The sequence below is a fragment of the Agelaius tricolor genome, unplaced genomic scaffold (assembly GCF_023055355.1).
Source record: "Agelaius tricolor isolate 1412-34295 unplaced genomic scaffold, bAgeTri1.0.p SCAF_38, whole genome shotgun sequence".
NCBI classification, from domain to species: Eukaryota; Metazoa; Chordata; class Aves; order Passeriformes; family Icteridae; genus Agelaius; species Agelaius tricolor.
The window spans coordinates 5,492,332-5,510,495 of NW_027269298.1; the positions used below are offsets into that span (position 1 = coordinate 5,492,332).

General features: G+C 50.1%; 1 protein-coding gene across 7 annotated transcripts in view; it reads left to right on the plus strand.

Moving 5' to 3' along the window:
• Positions 1-17,483, plus strand: part of PBX3 (PBX homeobox 3) — a 100,789-nt gene extending 83,306 nt beyond the window's left edge. For 4 of the 7 annotated variants that reach the window (XM_071454315.1, XM_071454321.1, XM_071454317.1 and 1 more), the window contains 6 exons: positions 3,066-3,256; positions 5,003-5,138; positions 10,870-11,035; positions 12,208-12,320; positions 13,166-13,255; positions 15,922-17,483. In XM_071454315.1, the coding sequence (XP_071310416.1) occupies positions 3,066-3,256; positions 5,003-5,138; positions 10,870-11,035; positions 12,208-12,320; positions 13,166-13,255; positions 15,922-16,014 (789 nt within the window). In that variant the 3' untranslated portion in view covers positions 16,015-17,483. Of the gene's footprint in view, positions 1-3,065; positions 3,257-5,002; positions 5,139-10,869; positions 11,036-12,207; positions 12,321-13,165; positions 13,306-15,921 lie in introns of all 7 variants that reach the window. The other 3 variants (XM_071454316.1, XR_011683677.1, XM_071454320.1) reach the window with 3 other exon arrangements.
• Positions 17,484-18,164: the final 681 nt, after the last annotated feature.

Below are 18,164 nucleotides of genomic sequence, written 5' to 3' on the forward strand. Positions count from 1 at the left end.
GAGCCCTGAGCCCTCCTCGCCCTGCCAGGTGCAGCTGCAGTGTGGGATGGGGGTGGCTGTGGCATGAACCTGTCTCCTACAGGCACAGCACACAGGCTGCAGGCAGATCTGGGCCACAGAGGCAGCAGCTCCGTGCTCGCAGCCGCTTCCTGGCAAACATCCTTGGACTCTAATAAGTTTAATGACGTGGGGGAAGCAGGAGCATTTTTTGCCCTGTAGCTCCATTTACAAAGGTTTCAGCTGAAATGTCACAGCCATCCGTCCACACCACAGGAAATTTTGGAGGATGCTCAAATGCTGCTGGAGCAGGAGAGAGAGGTAGAGCAGAGGATGAGACATGCCTGCTTCCCCACGGATCCTGACACCCAGCCACGTCTGCTCAACAGACATATGATGATTTCCCCAGCCTGGCAGCAAACTGTCTCCTGCTGGTTTGTCTCACTGCAGTGCCCGAGAGGCAGCCAGGGCTTGGCATCTGAGCCTCTGGCGCCACAGGTTCTGGGAGGCAGGAGGCTCCTGCAGCGGGGAGCCCGTGCTGGGCACCCGCCCGCACCGAGAGCCGCTCCTGCCATCCTGCCCAGCACGGGCATCCCCCGTGCCACGGCAGCAGGAACCAGAGCGCCTTCCTGGAGACGCTTTCCAGGCAGGCTTTGATCCTGATATTTGTTGCCAGTCAGGGGAATGCACTCAGGAAAAAAAAAAAAGGCAAGAGAAACAGAAAGTGTGTCACGCCATCACCCAGTGCTCCCTCGCCGGGTGCCGGGAGAAATGGCCACGCACAGGCAGCGCCTTCCATAATTTACAGCTCCTATAACAGAGATGACATATTGAAAGCTATCTGCTGTAATTACACTGAAATACATTTTTTGCTGTAGGCAAAAGTACTGTAAGGGTCCCAGGCCTCCTGGAGCAGCTGGGAACCCAGTTCCCAAGTTCACAGATGTCTCCTGAATTCACCCCGAATTGGGGCGAGGTGTGGCAGCTCAGAGCCACCACCAGCCTCACAGAGCACTGGCTGCCACCCTGCCCCTCAACATTGTTTTGGGCCATTTCCTCTCTTTTTCCTGTGCACTCGTGATGAAGCACTGAGGCAGCAGGAGCATCCCTGCTCCTACAAGGTTTCTGAGCAGGTTAACAAGGCCATCACTTATAACCTGACATTATTAATAATGTCTCAGGCACCAAGTAGAGGCCTGAAAAATAGTCCTGGAAAAGGGATCAAGTAGCTTGGACGCTATAAATAAACAAGAGAAACAAGACAAAGCATCAGAGTCTTCTGAGCTTCCTCCCACTGTGCTGTGTGAGGCAGCTCTGCATAGGGGAGGTGCTGGTGGAGATGAATTAAACCCAGGCTCTCCCAGCAGTTGTACCCAAACCAAGTCTCATCAGGCAAGCTGAGTAAAGTCAGAGAAAGGTTTTTGCTTCTTGAAAGCAAGAAACTAATTATTGCTTTTCAAAGTCCAGTTTTTGAGGCGAAATCCCTTATAGAAAAGACATACCTGAAAATATTTCTAATGCAACAGTTGCCAGTTTTATTGTGCTTTAAAATTGAATACCTGGGATCTGAAAAGAAGGGGGCTTGTGGCAAACTGTGTGCCTGGAACACCCATCCAGTGCCAAATTCTTGGGTTCAGCTGTATTTTGGAACAATCAGAGCTGCTGCCTGACCTCAGGGGGAGAGCTGCTGCATTCTGGTGCCTGTGTCCCCTTCCCTTCTGTGCAACATTTCCCGGGTGAGCCAAAGCTGGTGTCATCGGTCAGAGGGCTGGGCCTGAACTTCTGCATGCCTGGGTTGTCCCCTGGTGAAAGAAAGAGTGTGTTGGTGGGAAGTGAGAGTGAGAAATGTCCAACTCCTTCCCCTGGAGCTCGGGGAGCCCTGGCAGACCCGGGCTGGCAGGTGCTGGCACAAGCAGTGGCTCGGCGGTGGCGAGCGAAGGGCTCTGCACCAGGGCTGCCTCCAACGGGTGCTGCACGGATGTAAATTAGCCTGTAATTTACTTTCAGTAGTGTAAAGAAAAAAAATCACTTTGCCTGAAGTGTATGCATCTTTCTTAAGGGTGTACCCAGATTTTAATTATCTAAATGTAAATACTTAACGAATTTTACTTAGAGTAATGAGCTAAAGTGCACACTACATAAATGAGATGTTCTAATTAATCATGTATGAACTACTGGTTTAAAGAAAAGCTATGTGAATTCTGCGAATGTTGGGCTATTGCCAAATTGCTAATCAGCATTTGCATTCATAGATGGCTTCACTTAATAAGTTGTGAGACGTTCAGCAAATGTTATAGGAAATTATGAGTTTTAAGATGCATAAACTTTTCACTTTTAACTCCTTCCATCGCATAATCTGTTGAAATGTTGGAGAATCCTTGAAAATGTTGTTGTCAGACATATTACGTACATATTTTGCAGCCTGGTTTGAGAGGGAAGAGGGGAGCTAGCAGAGTTTTTGTCAGGTTCCAGCCTGCAAAGGGAAGTCAGGACAGCAGCATGTGTGGAGGCTCGGGCCAGGGGGATCCTGGTGGTGGCTGAAGTTTATATCAACATGTCACAGACTGGGAGTGGTAATTGAGGGCTCCCTGTGCCTGCCCTCAGTGCCTCGGCTGCACAGCGTGGGCACAGTGTCACTGAAACCCACCCAAAATGGGGACATGGTGCCTCAGAAAGGTCTCAGGTCCCTGGGTGCTGCAGGGGGTACCCAGGCACAGGGCTGGGGGTATTGTCCCCTGGCTGTGAGGAGTGCAGGTCCCCACTCACACCCTGCCCTGCCTGCAGCTGCCACAGGGGCTGCTCCCACTGCTCCTCTCCACGGGGGTCTGGCTGGGAATGGGAAAAGGATGAGCATGGCAGGAGCAGGGCTGTGGTCACTGGGCTCCCCTGGCTGCCCCAGGACAGCTGCAGGCCTTCTGGACAGGGTGGGATCCTGTGGCCACACATGTGGAGGGGACAGGGCCATGTGAGGGGTTCCCCGCAGTGCTGCCTTCCCCCAACAGCCAGGTCAGAGCTTGTGTCCTTGTGGGCAGCACAAACCCACATCTGAGCCTCTTCTTCCTCCACAGGCATGTAATGAATTTACCACTCATGTCATGAACCTCCTCAGAGAACAGAGCCGGACACGTCCCATTTCTCCCAAGGAGATTGAAAGGATGGTGGGCATCATTCATCGAAAATTCAGCTCCATCCAGATGCAGCTCAAACAAAGCACTTGTGAAGCAGTAATGATTTTAAGATCAAGGTTCCTTGATGCCAGGTAAGGCAGAGGCAAGTGCCCTGTTTCTTTCTGGGGGGAAGCAGTAATTTCTGGGCAGCCCAGGAGAGCCTGGCCATACTGGGAGTGTTGTCCCAGGTCAGCAGGGATGGGTGGGAGAGGCTGCTCTATCCCAACAAGAGCCTTCATCCACAGCTGCTGTGCAAGGGACTCCTGCACAGTAGGACTTCAAAAGCAACAAGGTCTTTTCTTCAAATTTTAGTGCAAAGACTGGGCTTGTTTTCCCCACCTTGGACACCTGCACCACTGTTGGAGCTCAATGCCTGTCCCCAGGACCCACGGTGGCCTGAGTGGGCTGCTTGCTCCACAAGCTGCCAGGAGGCAGGCAGACGAGGATTAGGAGGGGGGTTTGGGCACAGTCAGAATTGTTTTGAAGCCTGATGAGGTGGGAGAGTGGTCCCCAGCCCCATCCCCTTCAGAGGGCTCCTGTCCTCAGAGCAGGGCCTAGCAGAGCATGAGCGGAAAAGGGAGGAGCAGCAGGCACTACACGGAGCCTCCCTCCTCCAGCAGCTCACGCTTCACACCTGAAAGCTGTGAGGAGCTAAACAAGACCAAAATAATGTTATTAACAAGGAGGTCACTGGCAGGTGTGGGAAATCAGGGTAATTGCAGGCAGTTGGAGGAGATGTCTATGGAGAGCTCCAGGAACGCAAAGGTAGAGCCTGCAGATGTACATTTTAAAGTGATTTCTTTAAAAAGGAGGAAGGTAAATAAGGCAAAATGAGCGGAAGCATAGTAATGAGATAAACAGAGCTCTGGGGAGGGAGCCTGCCTGCTCCAGGATACAGTGCAGTTAGCAGCACCGTGGTGCTCGGCGAGAGCGCGCTGGGGATTGCGCTCGGCTGCCGGCTGGCCTGGGGCGCCGGCGGTGATTGCAGCAGCCCTGGGGGAAGGAGCTCCAAGGAAATGTTTAACTGGAGCCTTCCAGAGGATGTTCTGCTGAAGGAGAGCAGCCGCTGGCACGGAGGGTTGGCACTGCAGCTGTGCAGGCGCTGCCCCACGGCGAGGGCTGCAGGCTCCTGAGCTGGAGCAGGGGCAGGTGCTCTCTGCAAGGCTCCAGCCAGGTGACACCCCCTGGGGCCTGTCCCATGTCCCATGCGGGCCAGAGCCTGGGCCCCGTGCAGCCCATGGCAGGAGGGGGCACAGATGGGTCTCGCTCACAAAGCCCTGAAATCCACTTGCTGTTGGAAGCCAATTAGCTCAGGGAGGCCATGTGAGGACACACCAGCACGGCTGCCCCATCCTGTTGTACCATCCTCACCCCAGGGAGCTGTGCAGGGGCCCAGCTGACCTGTGCTGAAGGGAAGGAGGGGAAGGAGGTCTGCCAGGCTGCAGCTGGCACAGAGGGGCTCTGTGGCTGGGAGCTTTGGGCTGGGCTGTGTACCTGGCTGTGGGGGAGCCACCAGGGAGGCTGCTGCCTCAGCACCTGCCTCATCATTTCTCCTACAGTGTGTGAACATGGCCTGTGCTCCCATGGGAGGAGCCCTGCCGGGAGGTGGGGGTGTGAAGCCAGAGCAGAATTCAGAGCCCCCTGGGGCTGGGTGCAGGAGGTGGTGCTGCTCCCTCCCATGGTGCTGGGGAGTCCAAAGGGGTCAGGGCGCCAGGACAGCTCCGCTGTGTTGTTCTGTGCTGTAGCAGAGGCTTTGAAATGAAGGCTGCTGCTCCCCATCCAACTAGGGACCTGCTGGCATCTGGAGGAACAGTGGTGTTTTCCTTTTCTCATTTCAGACGGAAAAGGCGTAACTTCAGTAAACAAGCCACAGAAATCTTGAACGAGTATTTTTACTCCCACCTCAGTAACCCCTACCCCAGTGAAGAAGCCAAAGAAGAGCTGGCAAAGAAATGCAGCATCACGGTATCACAGGTAAGCAGCAGGGAGGACCCCCTGTCCTTGCAGGGTGTCATTGGCTGCAGCTGCTTTCCCTGTGAGCCAAAATACCTGTACAGCTCAGACTGGTGTCTTGCTCAGGCTGATGACACCATCGAGTTTGCCTTCACCAGGCAGCTCAAAGAGCAAAACACCTCTCTGGCATTCCACATGGCCTGTATGTTTGCTAGAAACCCCAATTATTCTCCCACAAATCTGGCTTGCACAGCTTGGGGAAGGGCCTGAGCTTGTGTGGCAGTCTCCAAGTTCTCCTCTCCTGGTGAGGGCTGGTGTGCTGGCTCCTCCCTGCTCCCTCGGCTCCCTTATCAATATTTCAGGTCTTTGAGAGGAATGGTGCCTGCGGCGTGTGTGTTAACTATTAATGATTGCAGGCTGCACTATTGGCATTATTAGCAATGCAACCTTTAGCTTTATAATTAAGACCTGAGTTGAGATTTACTTTATAGGCCTCCATTGAATGCATGAAAAATTCAGGCACTTTATTGAAGACTTTCAAATGAAAGTCTGCCCAGCTCCTCCAAATTTGGAATTACTTGACTTTGGCTGCCCCCCCAGCACCAGCCCTGGCAGAACTGCCCCAGGGCACGTGTGAGTGCCTTGCTGTCTCCTCGCCTGTTCCTTGGCACGCAGCACATGCCCCACTCCAAACGGGGTGGCAAGGGGCTGTGCTCGGTGCCAGGGGAAGGTATGGGGTGGGGAGGGAGGCAGTTTCTCCCAGTCCATTTACAAACAGCTGTGGTGATGGGCAGAAGTTTTTGAGGGAAATTCAGTGCACGGCTTGTTCCCTCTCACGCTGCTCCTCCCTTGCCCTTAGCATCACAGGAGCACTGCAGCCCCTGTGGTGGCTGCTGGGCTGCTCTCAGTGCCCTCAGGCATCCCTGCAGCTGCTGGGGGTGCCTGGAACCACCAAACAGCCTGAGAGCACACGAGTGCCAGGGCACTGTGGTCTGCAGCCTTAATCCTGCTGCTGGTTCCAGTTCTTGGCGCGAGATGCTTTGTGGCAATTCCTTCAGTAAGTGGTGTCCAGAAATCTTCAGTGTGATCCAAGGCAGCCTGCTGTTTGTTTAGGAGAGGCCATGCCATCAACACCAACTCAAACAAACCAAAAGTTCTTCAGTTTTGGTTAATGTAGTTGGACAAGATGACATGTGAAAAAGCCCACCAGACCTGCTGAAGAGCTGTTCCCTCTGCACCCAGTGCTGAGTAGTGCCTGGCAGGAAGAGGCTCAGTGATTCCTTGGTGTGGACAGATAAAAAGACAGATCCAGATAAGGCTGAAGTGACTGTAGGAAATGAGATGGAACATTTGAGAAGCCATAACTGATTGCTTCTAGTGCTAATAGATCTGATTTCTTTCTTAATTGGTTGTTTGATAAGATTTAATGTATATGCTGTAGAATGAAATAAAAGGCAGGCAGATGGTCCAGCAAGCCAGCAGTGGCAGAGAGCCTGTGACAGGAATATAGGTTTGTCTTTTTAATATTTGATACGGACATGAATTAGTTGTTCCTTGAATCCATTAGGAAGTCTGAGTGAGTGATGGGAGTATCTGCATTGTGCCCTCCATATCACTGCATCCAGCCACCTCAGCCTTGCTGGTGACATTGCCAGCCTGGTCCAAGGGCAGTGCTGCCCACCCAGCCTGGCACCAGGGATGCAGGGCTGGGCCCTTGGCACGGCTGGAACTTTGCTCTGGCAAGATGTTATAAATGACTTGGAAAAACTCGAGTTGATATGGTAAAGCCTGGAAATGGGGCCATGTATCATGTAATGAGAGAGGAGCATGTATGAGAGAGAGGGAGTGCCTGTGATCAGCTGGTTGCTTGAGTTCCTGATGGATCTGCTGTCACAGCTAGAGAGCATGAATACCATGGGTATTCTAATCTTGGGTTTCCAAAGGCACTTCCAGAGGCTGCATGGCAGTACTGCAGGGTTAGTTGGTGTTTTGTAGGTCAAACTGGGCTGGAGGTGTCTTTCTTTTGCTGAAAAGGGTGTATATTTTTGAGGCCATGTAGTAGAAGAGCTCTGAGCAGGCACTACAGAGCAGCCCCCCACACTGCTCTGGTGACTGACAGCAGAACTCAGAGGATGCAATCCCGAGCTCGGAGTGAATTGAGCAGTCACTGAAACCCTGGCAGGAGCAGCATCACAGGGGACAAGCAATGGCATCCCAGCAAGTGCCTGAGCTGCACCTTGCTCAGGGCTCCATGGAAGATCTCTAAGTGTGTGTATTTTCAGCCTTGACCAGGTGTCCCTTGGACCTTGCCGTGCCTGTCACCATGCCCCATTTACCTCCTGTGCTGCAAATACCCCGGAGGGCCAAAGAGCTGGAAAAAGGAATAAATAACATTAAGGGATGGCTGTCCAAACTCTGGAGCTGTTGGCTTGTCTCTGATGAAGAGGCTTTGTCCTTTCCCTGGCTGAGGCAGGCTCCTCTGTAGCCTCTCCTAACGATGATCCCAAGTGTTTCTCTCTTGTACTGTCAGTGCCTTGTACACGCTGGGGGCAGATTCATGGCAGAACATTTTCTCCCTCAAACACTTAATTAGTGAGTGTTTTGGGTCATCCTCCCCCCAGATTAGGCTGCTGACTGGAAATCCTGCTGCCATGGCACTTTACTGAGCTGCAAAGAAAATTGTCTCCCAGAATCGTTTCATTGCAGGTGGGAGATCGATAGTTTCAGTTTTGATATCGGTGTTTAAAATAATATGTAGAGAAGGTTTTTCAAGAAAAGCATAAAGACAAACTATTTGTTAAGATGAACACCTCACACAATTTCATTTTTAAGAGTGCGGAAAAGGTAATTCTGGGGAAAAAAATGTCCTTAGCAGAGAACATTGTCGGCTGTAATTTAGAGCCACCCCATCAGCACACGTTGGAGGGAGATAAACTGTATTGTCTGTTCTCCCTCCCATGGCTGCGAGGCTGATGTTTTATACTTTTGCAGATGAGCTCTTCCAGGGTGTCACAAATGACCATCAGTCCATCACACGGGCTGGAGAGAGGGAACAGCCAGTGCTGAGAGCGAGGCACTGGAGTACAGCAATAACATTTTTCACCGCTTCAAACAAAAGAAGGATGTGGTTGACAAGGGAATATATTTAACATTGTTTTAAAGAAAGGATGCAGGAGCTGGTTTCCAGCACCCCTCTGGCCCCTGCTGCTTCTGAGTGTTTCTGTGAGCAGGTGGACAGGGAAAACTGTGGATGGAGGGGCTCTTACCCCTGGACTTCATGTGGGAAGCAAGGAAAAAAGCTGCAGCATAATGAAATAGTTCTGGAGGTAAAACTCCTGGGTTTAGATCACAGATCAATGTTGTAATTGTGCAACATTGATTTTTAACATTTTCTGGTTTGTACCATGTTTTAGGTGTGGAACATAGACTGTGTGCTACAGCCATGGAAACACAGTGGAAAGATTTCCATGAATCTGCAGCTCCCCAATTCCAGCAGCGATGCTCTGTGTCAGCTGCGTCTTTGCTGAGTGAGCACTGATTTATCCCAGGAAATCACCCACTCTGGGGGCATGAGGCAGGCCTGCCCCATCCCAAATCCCACATTAGGCATCTTGATGATTTCAGTAATAATTTATTGTCTTTTTATTTAACGTTGCAATTAACATGATAAATAAGTGCAACAGTATTGTTTGAAATGTAATATACAATTAAGCCCAATTAATTAATTGGCCTTCAATGATCAGGAGGAGAAAGATGTTCATTGTTTTTTTTATGTGAAGAGATAGTTTGTTTTAATGAAAAATGTGTTGTGAAGCAGCTCACAATGGAGACAACTTCCATGTTTGGGGTGAGCACAGGGTTGGGTGAGGAGCTGGGTCCCGGGGAGCCCAGCACCTGCACCCAGGTCTGCCCTGGGACCACGGCAGTGCCAGCAGCACGAGCCAGGTGAGGTGTGCTCCAGGTGGGCAGGGATCCTGAATCCTGCCTGGCACAGCCTGCTGGAACAGTGCCCTGGCCCTGTCCTGGCCAAGTCCAGCTGCCCATGTCAGCCATGCTCTCCCAGCTGCAGCCGCAGCCCCTGGGTGCCCCTGGCTGTCCCTGGGTGTCCCTGGCTGTCCCTGGGTGTCTCCACGTTCCCTGGGCTGGGACACGCTCTGCCCTGCACTGTGTCACAGGAGCACAAAGGGTCCTTAGGCAGAGGGTATGGGGCAGTGACTGTGGCACCCCCGGCTGCTGCAGCTCCTCTGGCAGCCCCGAGGCCGGGCTCAGTCTGAGGAAGAGTTGAACATTTCTGGATATTCATTTAGATGTGGTGTGCGGGTTAAACATAACGTACGAGCACTGCTCCTCTCATTGCTTCCAATTAAACCTTGCTTGTTAGTTTAACCTCTAGGTAATCCCATCAAACAATTGATGTCAAGGAAACACTGCCCACAGTGGCTCTGGATGAGTGGCCATTAATTTTAATTGCCTTGATATTAAAGATTAAGAAGTATTGGGACTAGCAGAATGGAAACGATCTGATGTCAAGCAAATCCACTCGTTGAGGCTTCCCCAGGCTGCTGGTGATATTAAAATTTTACTGTGAGAATTAAATAAACCTTTATTAGTGATGGCTGTTGTTTGATTGGTCCAGGGGCGTGCATAAACAGAGGGGTCTTGTGCACATCCGTGGACAATACGGTTGATGTGCAGAGATTCCTCAATTATGATACTGTTAATAAAGCATAATCTGATTGTACACAATAATTATTTGCTGGGTTTCATTAATGTATTATTGCTTCTCTGACTGACAAGGTGATATTAAGTGCAATATATAGAATATGGTGGAGTATTATCAGGGGAGCAGGATGTATAAGGTGCCTTCCATATTACTGGTAAAGGCCAGAGGTTTTCCATTAATTGTGGTTAAACAAAAGCCTGCGCTGCATCAAATACAACAGGATTTGGCTCATGCCTCAGCAGGATCCTGAACTGGGTGCTGTGACAGGGCCCCAGCCCCTGCCATGCCCTGTGGCTGCCTGATAACCACTGGGCTGTCACTGGTCCCTTCCCCTTTACTGCTGGAGCTGTTCTTTTATTGTCCCTGCTGTGTTGGCCATTGTCCATGTTCCAAACTGGGTTTGTTATTTAGGAGCTCTGTTACAGCAGCTGAAGTTAAACAAAGCCCCTAAGCGAGATTGTACAAACTTCCCTGAGCGGCTCCGGGCGTGACCCCTGTGCGGGTTAATAGCTGGTGCCCTGGGAGCCACCTTGGCTTCAGTACAGATCTTCAAAGGGACATGACAAAGTGACTTTTCAACCATTATTGATTTATATGATTCCTTTCATTTTCAGCCAACCAAACACGATTCTGTGAGTGGGATGCCAAGGTTGTTCCAGCCCAAAAATAAAGAACAATTGCTCTCACTGCCCGCTCGCCCTCAGTCAACCGGACCTTGGTTCCTCCCTGAGCAGCTTTCTGGGTCTCGCACCAGTTTTGCTGACAAATGGCCCATGGTGGTAGGGGACAATGCTGTGGTACAGTAAGCTCTGGGGTATGTGCAGTCATCAGTCACTTGCTGTGCCTCAGTTTGCCAAGAGAGCAGCAGAGCCAGGTCAGCCCAGCTCCATGGCGATGTTTAACTGATCTGAGTTAGTGCTCAGTTACCCAGGGCAGGTACGGGTCGTGTTTCTGGCATCTCAAAGGGATCCTGCTTTGCCCAGCTAAGTGCTTCGTGGTCTTCACCCTCCCCACCTCTCTCCACTGCAGGTGTCCAACTGGTTTGGCAATAAGAGAATCAGGTACAAGAAGAACATTGGGAAGTTCCAGGAGGAAGCCAATCTCTACGCGGCAAAGACGGCCGTGACTGCAGCGCACGCCGTGGCCGCGGCTGTCCAGAACAACCAGACCAACTCCCCCACCACACCAAATTCTGGTACGTACCTGCCTGCTGCCTTCAGCCTCCTGCAGGGCCCCGACGTGCCCTAGCGAGCTCGGTCGGGATGAGGAGGATGCAGCTCCTTAGCAGAGCCAGTGCTGGCACAGGGGGTAGTCCTGAGCCAAGGATGGCCAGGCTGCACCACGGGGGCTGAGCCCTGCCGTGGGTGGTCCCAGCTGCTCCACAGCCAAGCTCCCATAGCCATGGGACAGCAGAGTGGGGCCCATGTAATTCCTGCAGCGGTAACGGCTGCCTGGCTCTGCCTTCTGGCACCTTCTTTGTTTCTGTAGTTACTTTAAGCTTTTACTCATTCACTGAAAAGAATGTAAAATGGGGCAGAAGTCCAAGTCTCGTTTTGTAGGATTGTTAAATTTATTGTCAAGATAACAACAAAATAGAAGAATATTTTAGCATGCTCTAATTAGAGTTTAAACTCTGGATGGCTTGAAATGGAGTTGATGTTAGAAATCTGAGGATGGAACTTTAGTTTGGAGTTACTCTGTGACATGTTCTGCTACAGGTCTCACTGGTGTGCTGATGACGTTTTGCAAGTCTGTGCACTGCATTAGTCAGGGAGTGTGTGAGGGAGGCACTGCCGTTTTGGGCTACAGGGGCAAAGGTTGCCACAAGCACAAACACTATTTGCAGTCAAGTTTTGCTGTGACTTAGTTGTAGACAACTAAGAGGATAGAGAACCATGGGAAAAAAAAAAGACTAAATAAAAGCAAGTAAGAAAAAGGTTCCATCTTTAACAATAATAAACCACATAATTGGGAACTGCCAAGCATTTCCTTTGGAAGGAGACACAAAGCACGGGCTCAAAATGAGTGTTTGGTGATGGCACCTCATGATGGAGCGATCCACAGAGGGACAGCTCTGATATGGAAACATTGCTGTACAGGCTGCTCTTCCAGAGGGAAGAGCTGCCCTGGGCTGCAGGGAGCTTCCAGGCTTGCCCAGCACAGCGCTCTGGGGCTGAGAGCCGGGATCTGGTGGCTGCTGTGGGGTCCGGTGGCCACGCTCACCCCACGCCAGGGCAGCAACTTCCCCTCCACTGAGCCTTGCCTGTCCTCTCCTGTCCTGCTGCTTCTCCTTCCCCTGCCCTCAGGTCTCGGGGTTATGTTTTTGCAGCTCTCTGTTATTCAGCTACCTAACTCTTTCCTTTCCAGGTTCTTCTGGTTCTTTTAACCTCCCAAATTCTGGGGACATGTTCATGAACATGCAGAGTCTGAATGGGGATTCTTACCAGGGGTCCCAAGTCGGAGCCAATGTGCAGTCACAGGTAGGAGAAATGCCCCCAGCAGGGCCTTTCTGGCAGGGTAGGGTTTGGGCTAAAAATTCCACCTTACTCTGGCTCTATTAACTGGTCTGGGCCTCGCTGCAGAGTGGAGGCTGCATATTTCTGGATGTGGCCTATTCTTACCCCGGCATTGAATTTCACAAATATTAAGGAAAGAATGATTTTTTTCTGATTGAAATTTTAAGCTTTGTGAATGCATTCGGCTCTGGCTTGAGCTCATGGAATGGGACTGGGTGCATCTGACTTCCATGGACACTGTAAATCCAGTGAAATTTTCTTTCTGTTTTTCCTTTCTTCCCTCCTTCCCCTACCCTTTAAAAAAAAAAAAAACAAACAAAACAACTCTCCCATCTCTCTTTCATTTATGACAAACTTTTATTTATTAATTCATTCATCTATTCCTGTATTTACTTAAATGTCAGAACGCCTCTGACTGAGCGATTACAATACACCTCACTGCCAGTCACTGTTCCAGCCCCGTCAGAAGGGCTGGCTCCATGGTTTCTGTGCTGTGTACACACCATCATCTCCTGCACACATGCCAGCGCACACAGGCGGGTGAACATTCCCAGCACTTTGCTGCAGACACTTGGGCAGGAGCTGCGGTGCTGGAGGAAGTTGTGTTTGGTGGTGAGAGCAGCAGAGATGTATGGGCTCTACCGGGCACGGATTGGTTGAAATTCTGCCAGTCAGTCTTGATTGATAAATTTGCCTTTCATAGAAGATGCTAAACCCTTTTGGCTCACATAATTCAAAATGTTGCCTATTGTAAGTGATGATGTTTTAATAGATTTGGAATGATGAATCCTGTCTCCCCTCACTTTAAGGTGGATACCCTGCGTCATGTTATCAATCAGACGGGAGGATACAATGATGGCTTGGGAGGAAATTCACTGTACAGTCCACATAATTTAAATGTGAGTACCCGGGGGAACAGTGGTTTGGAGAGCCATAAGCGCAGTGGCAGGTAAATGCAGTCATTAATACCTGTATTAATTGCTCTTGCAAACGTGTTGTTTAATATCATATCTTTGGGGATGAACCACAGAGCAGCCCTTGGTGCAGCTGTAAGGCTTGTTAGTGGAAGAAGAAAGAAATTCCAGATCTGTGACTATAAATGGTTTGAATTTTTATTTGTTTCAGCCTTATGAGTTAAAAGGCAACAGCCTCTGAGAGGCTGCTGTGGCTGAGCAGCCAGGCAGGGAGCTGTGCTGTGCTGCCTGTGCCAGCTCTGAGGGACGTTAATGCACCTTTGGCCATTTCAGGGGTGCCCATTTTTCCTGTGTGTGAGAGGTACCTTTGGCCTTGTTACTCCAAACGGCAGCGAGCAGTCAGTCTGGCTAACAGATGCCAGTAAATTGAGGGATTATGGGCTTGATGGTGATAGGTGCTAAATGTCCTCCCGCTGGCCGTAAGCGATGGGATGTGACAGTGCCCGGGCTGGGCGGGCTGTGCCCGCGGCTGCGCTCGGCGCCGGGATAAATCAATGTGGAGATGTGCTCTTCCTTCCTTCCTTGGGCTGGGAGCAGAGAAGGAGCAGCCCGCGGCAGCAGCGAGGCTGCACGGCACAGCTCATCCCTCATCCCTCATCCCTCATCCCTAGCTTCTTTCTCGCACTTACAGCTGCAACAATTAGTGCTTTATATATTTTTTTAATGTTTCATATTTGCTTGAGAGGTGATTTTTCTTTGTTTTCCTTCATACTCATAGACACTAAAATTAGAGAATTCCCAGTCTAGTGACTCTCTCCCCCTCACAGGGTCTACCCCAGTGCTTCCCAACTGATGTGGATTGGGGTACGGGTGCTGAGCAGCCCCAGAAACCCACGGAGAAGGGGAACGGGGAGACCCAGGGTGAGCTGCTGCAGCCACAGGGAAGGGGAGGTTTTCCCCCCGTTTTGAGTTGCCACTTGCCATGAGAGTAAATATTAATGATTTAAAATGTGATTGAAGATGTTCAATTGTAAGGGGAAAAAAGTACCATTAAATACTCAAATCTTTTACATTTGAAATGTCAAATCTTTCTTTTTGGATTTATAAATAACTCATAATAACCCACAACAAACCATATAAAAAGCCTTTTAGTTGCATTTCTCCTTTTTCATTTAAGTGTTTTGAAATGCTTCAGAGAATTTGCGATATCCTTATCAACATGATAAAATATGAAACTGTGATTGCCTGCAGCATTTTACAGACATGAATTCCATCTTCACTGATGAGGCCTGATAAGGCGCTGTTGTATAATACAGTGCATAATCTCAAACCACCAGAGTAAGGATTAATTTATTTGAAAAAAAGAATGCTTGCTGACAACCTCTCTTCCAGCTGCCAAGCTGAGTAAAAATATTGTACATTTGTTGTTTATAAATTTGGATAAAAGAGGAATGATGTTTACTTCAGATGGAATATCTTTAGACTCATATCTGCACAAGAGTTTTTCTTTCTCTAAGTAGATTCTCGTATCTTTACAAAATAAAACCTGGCGGTGCTGCCGCAGCGAGCAGGGTCCGTGCCTGCTCGGTGTGTCCGGGCAGCGGGCATGTCGCCGGGGTGCGGCCTGGCTGCTGCGGGTTGGTGCTGCCCTTCATTTTACCGAAGGGAAAGCCCAGACCCCGGGGTTTGTCGGGCTGAAGCTGCGCTGTTTGCTGTTCCATCTGCAGAGGAGATAATTACGGAGGCTGCTCTCCCCCGGCGCTCCGTGCCGTGATGGATGAGCGCGGAGCCGGGCCGGCTGTGGGGTGCGAGGGGCGGCGGCCGCGGCTCCCCCGCCACACCGGCGCTGCCCTGCGCGTCTCCCCGGTGTCCCCGGCCCGGAGGGTTCGGGTGGCCGAGCCCCAGGAGCGCATTTCCCTGCTAACCTTTCCCTGCCAGGGCCGGGGGCAGCGGCGGCGCGGCCGGGGCCGCTCTCGCGGGCGCTGCGCTGAGGCCTCCCCGTCACTTCCACTCAGCGTCCCCCAACTCACGAGCCCCGCGCCTCCCTCTTCTTGACTGACATAAAAATATGTAGCGACAAGCTGTCTGCCACAGCCGAAATCCGATCAGACATTGATTCCAGCAATTGCCTCGATTGGCCGAGACATAAGGCAAATTTGTTCCTGCGCTGCTCGTGCTGAGGCAGGTCTGAGGCGGGAGGGCCGCGGCCGCGGCGCGGGCCGGAGCGGGGCCGCCGCTGCGGTAATTGCAAAGCCGATCCCCCCTGCCCTCACCCGGAGCTGGGGGGGCATGTGCGGGGAACCGGCTGGGGCAGCTCTGCCGAGGCCCCGCCGCTGGGGAGAGGCCGTGCCGAACCTGGGCAAGTGAGGGGAGACGCGGGGGTTAAACACGGATCGCCCCAGGCTTGTCTTCTCGGGGGAAAAAGCTGAAGCGCCGGTGAAGGGATGTTCCTCATTAAAACAGGGATGATCTCTGCAGAAATCCCGCAGTCCTGGCTGCAGGCAGCATCTGGCCGAAGGGCTCCTGCTTTCCCTGCCCGTGCACAGCCCCGCAGAGTGCGGGACCGTCCCCTCCCCGAGCAGCCCCGCCATCGGCCCGCGGTGTAATTAATATGCGCAATGGTATCAATTGACTTGTTTTTGCCTTTGCAGGCTAATGGAGGCTGGCAGGACGCAACCACTCCATCTTCTGTGACTTCCCCTACAGAAGGGCCGGGAAGTGTGCACTCGGATACCTCTAACTAATCTCCTAGCAACACTTTTTCCCTGAGCTGAGATGCCTTGATTAGCGCATTCAGAGTTGCAGGAGAAAAAGGAAAGAGTTTTTTGTAGCCAACCACCTACAGCTTTACTGTAAAACCTTGTCTTATTAGAAAACTTGGTAAATCTGTTTTTTAAAGGTATCATAATCATTTGTATTTATACTTAAAACACACAATGTTAAAAAGCACTTTATCCAATTAGGCCAAGATTTAGCATTGTTTATAGCCCTGTAACTATTTTATCATAATTTATTATCAGCAGTTTTAATGATGTTGGTCTAACAGTTGCCAATTACTTGGCCTTAAGGGTAAAAGTACAGGACAAGCTTAACCTCAGTAGCAAGAGCAGACACAAAGAACCGCCTCACCCAAATTTAATTGTGTGCATATTTCCATGGAAAATCGACAGGAATCACAGACTTTGATTGTGTTTCATCTTTTCATATCTCTCACAGAGCTGGAATAAAAAGAGCTGTTCAGTTATTTCGGTTAACAATGGTCGTGTTTAAGAATCCTTATTCGTCACATTTTTGTTGAGATCTATTGTCTTACAAATTAGATTGGAAACCAGGAGCATCTTTTCTTGCTAAAGCCCCCCCGGAGCCCGAGCCTCCCCTCGGAATCCCGACACGGACACAGGTTGCTCTTGGGAGATGCCGACTCTTGCTGCTGGTCTCTGTGCACGCCACCACCCGGGGTTTTACAGTACGAGCTGGGTGCTACCCACGCCTGCCAAGGGCTGGTGCCTCTGCTTGGCAGCAAACCACAAACAAAGGAAAAGGAAAGGAAAGAGCACCGTGATATGGAGTGTTGTACATAGTGTAGCAAAAGAGTATTTATACATCTCACCAATCAAACACAGCTTTATTACCTCATGCGAACTCATACAAACCAATAGACTTTCAACATGTTCTGTAGCTTAGAGTGCTCACTTACTACCTCTGAACGATACTCACGCTGTAGTTTGTCTCTTTCTTATCTTTTTGCATCTTGTAATTAACTCTTTGTTTCCCCACGAAATGTAATGTACATTGTAATCTCCTACAAATCAGGGTTGCCTTGGCAACTGCTAAAGAAGCGGAAGTGGAAACATGGGGTCTTAGGTTGGACACAAAACAGTGCAACTGTTGTAAATACTGAGAAGCATTTTGAATGTTCTTCATCTTGTTACTAATACACGCAAAAACCAACAACTAATTGTAATGCATACAGACTTCAGTATTCAGTACTGTACATCCCCCTGGATTGCAGGGGCCCTTTCTCTCTCTCTTTTGTATTGTATGCGATTCTGAAACTGATTGAGTCATGAAAATAATTTGTGGCAGTGATTCTAATGTATTAAACCGTTTCGTGTTACTTTCTAACTGGATTACACCCTGGATTGAAAAGTCTTCCTCGTGGTAGTTATATGTAGTTTCAAACATGAATAAACTTTTTGCTTTCATGATCAAACGTTGACGTAATTTCTTCCTGCTCAGTTCAAGTCAGCCTGAGGAGATGTGTCGGTCTCCAGAGGAGCGAGCTGGCGCGGAGCAGGAGCTGAGCATCTCTTTATAAACACCAGCAGGTCCTTGTGCCCTCTTGCCAGGAGAGAATTGGAAATCCTGGGAGAGGCACATCCTGGGCAAAGGCTTCCACCTGCCAGCGCCTGCCTCCGCTGCTGCCCTGCTCTGCCTGGGAGCCACAAATCAAGTGGAGGTAAAGGAAGGGGTCAGGCCTTTAGATGAGTTTAAAAACCATCATCATATTCACTCTTAATTACCATTTTTATTTAACATTAACTTTGGAGCTATAGCCTCAGCTAGCAAGTCTAATGTGATTATAAAAATATTTTTCTTTATTAAAAAAACTTTTTTGGAAGGACGTATATATATAAATGCTAATTTTAAGTCTTTTTAATAAAGTAAAGGTCAATAACAGGTAATAGCCTATTTACCATATCTCAAGGAAATTGACTCACAGGAAATCAAATTAACGTTAATCACTTGCAGCAAATGGTCTTTGATAAATATAACTACTCACTACTCGGGTTAGTGCAGCTAGGCAGGAGGAGGCTCACCAGCACCAGCCCCTGCTGCAGCTGGTGAGGAGCTGCTGGGCCATCACCTTCCCTTCCCTTGGGCTGTTCCAGCC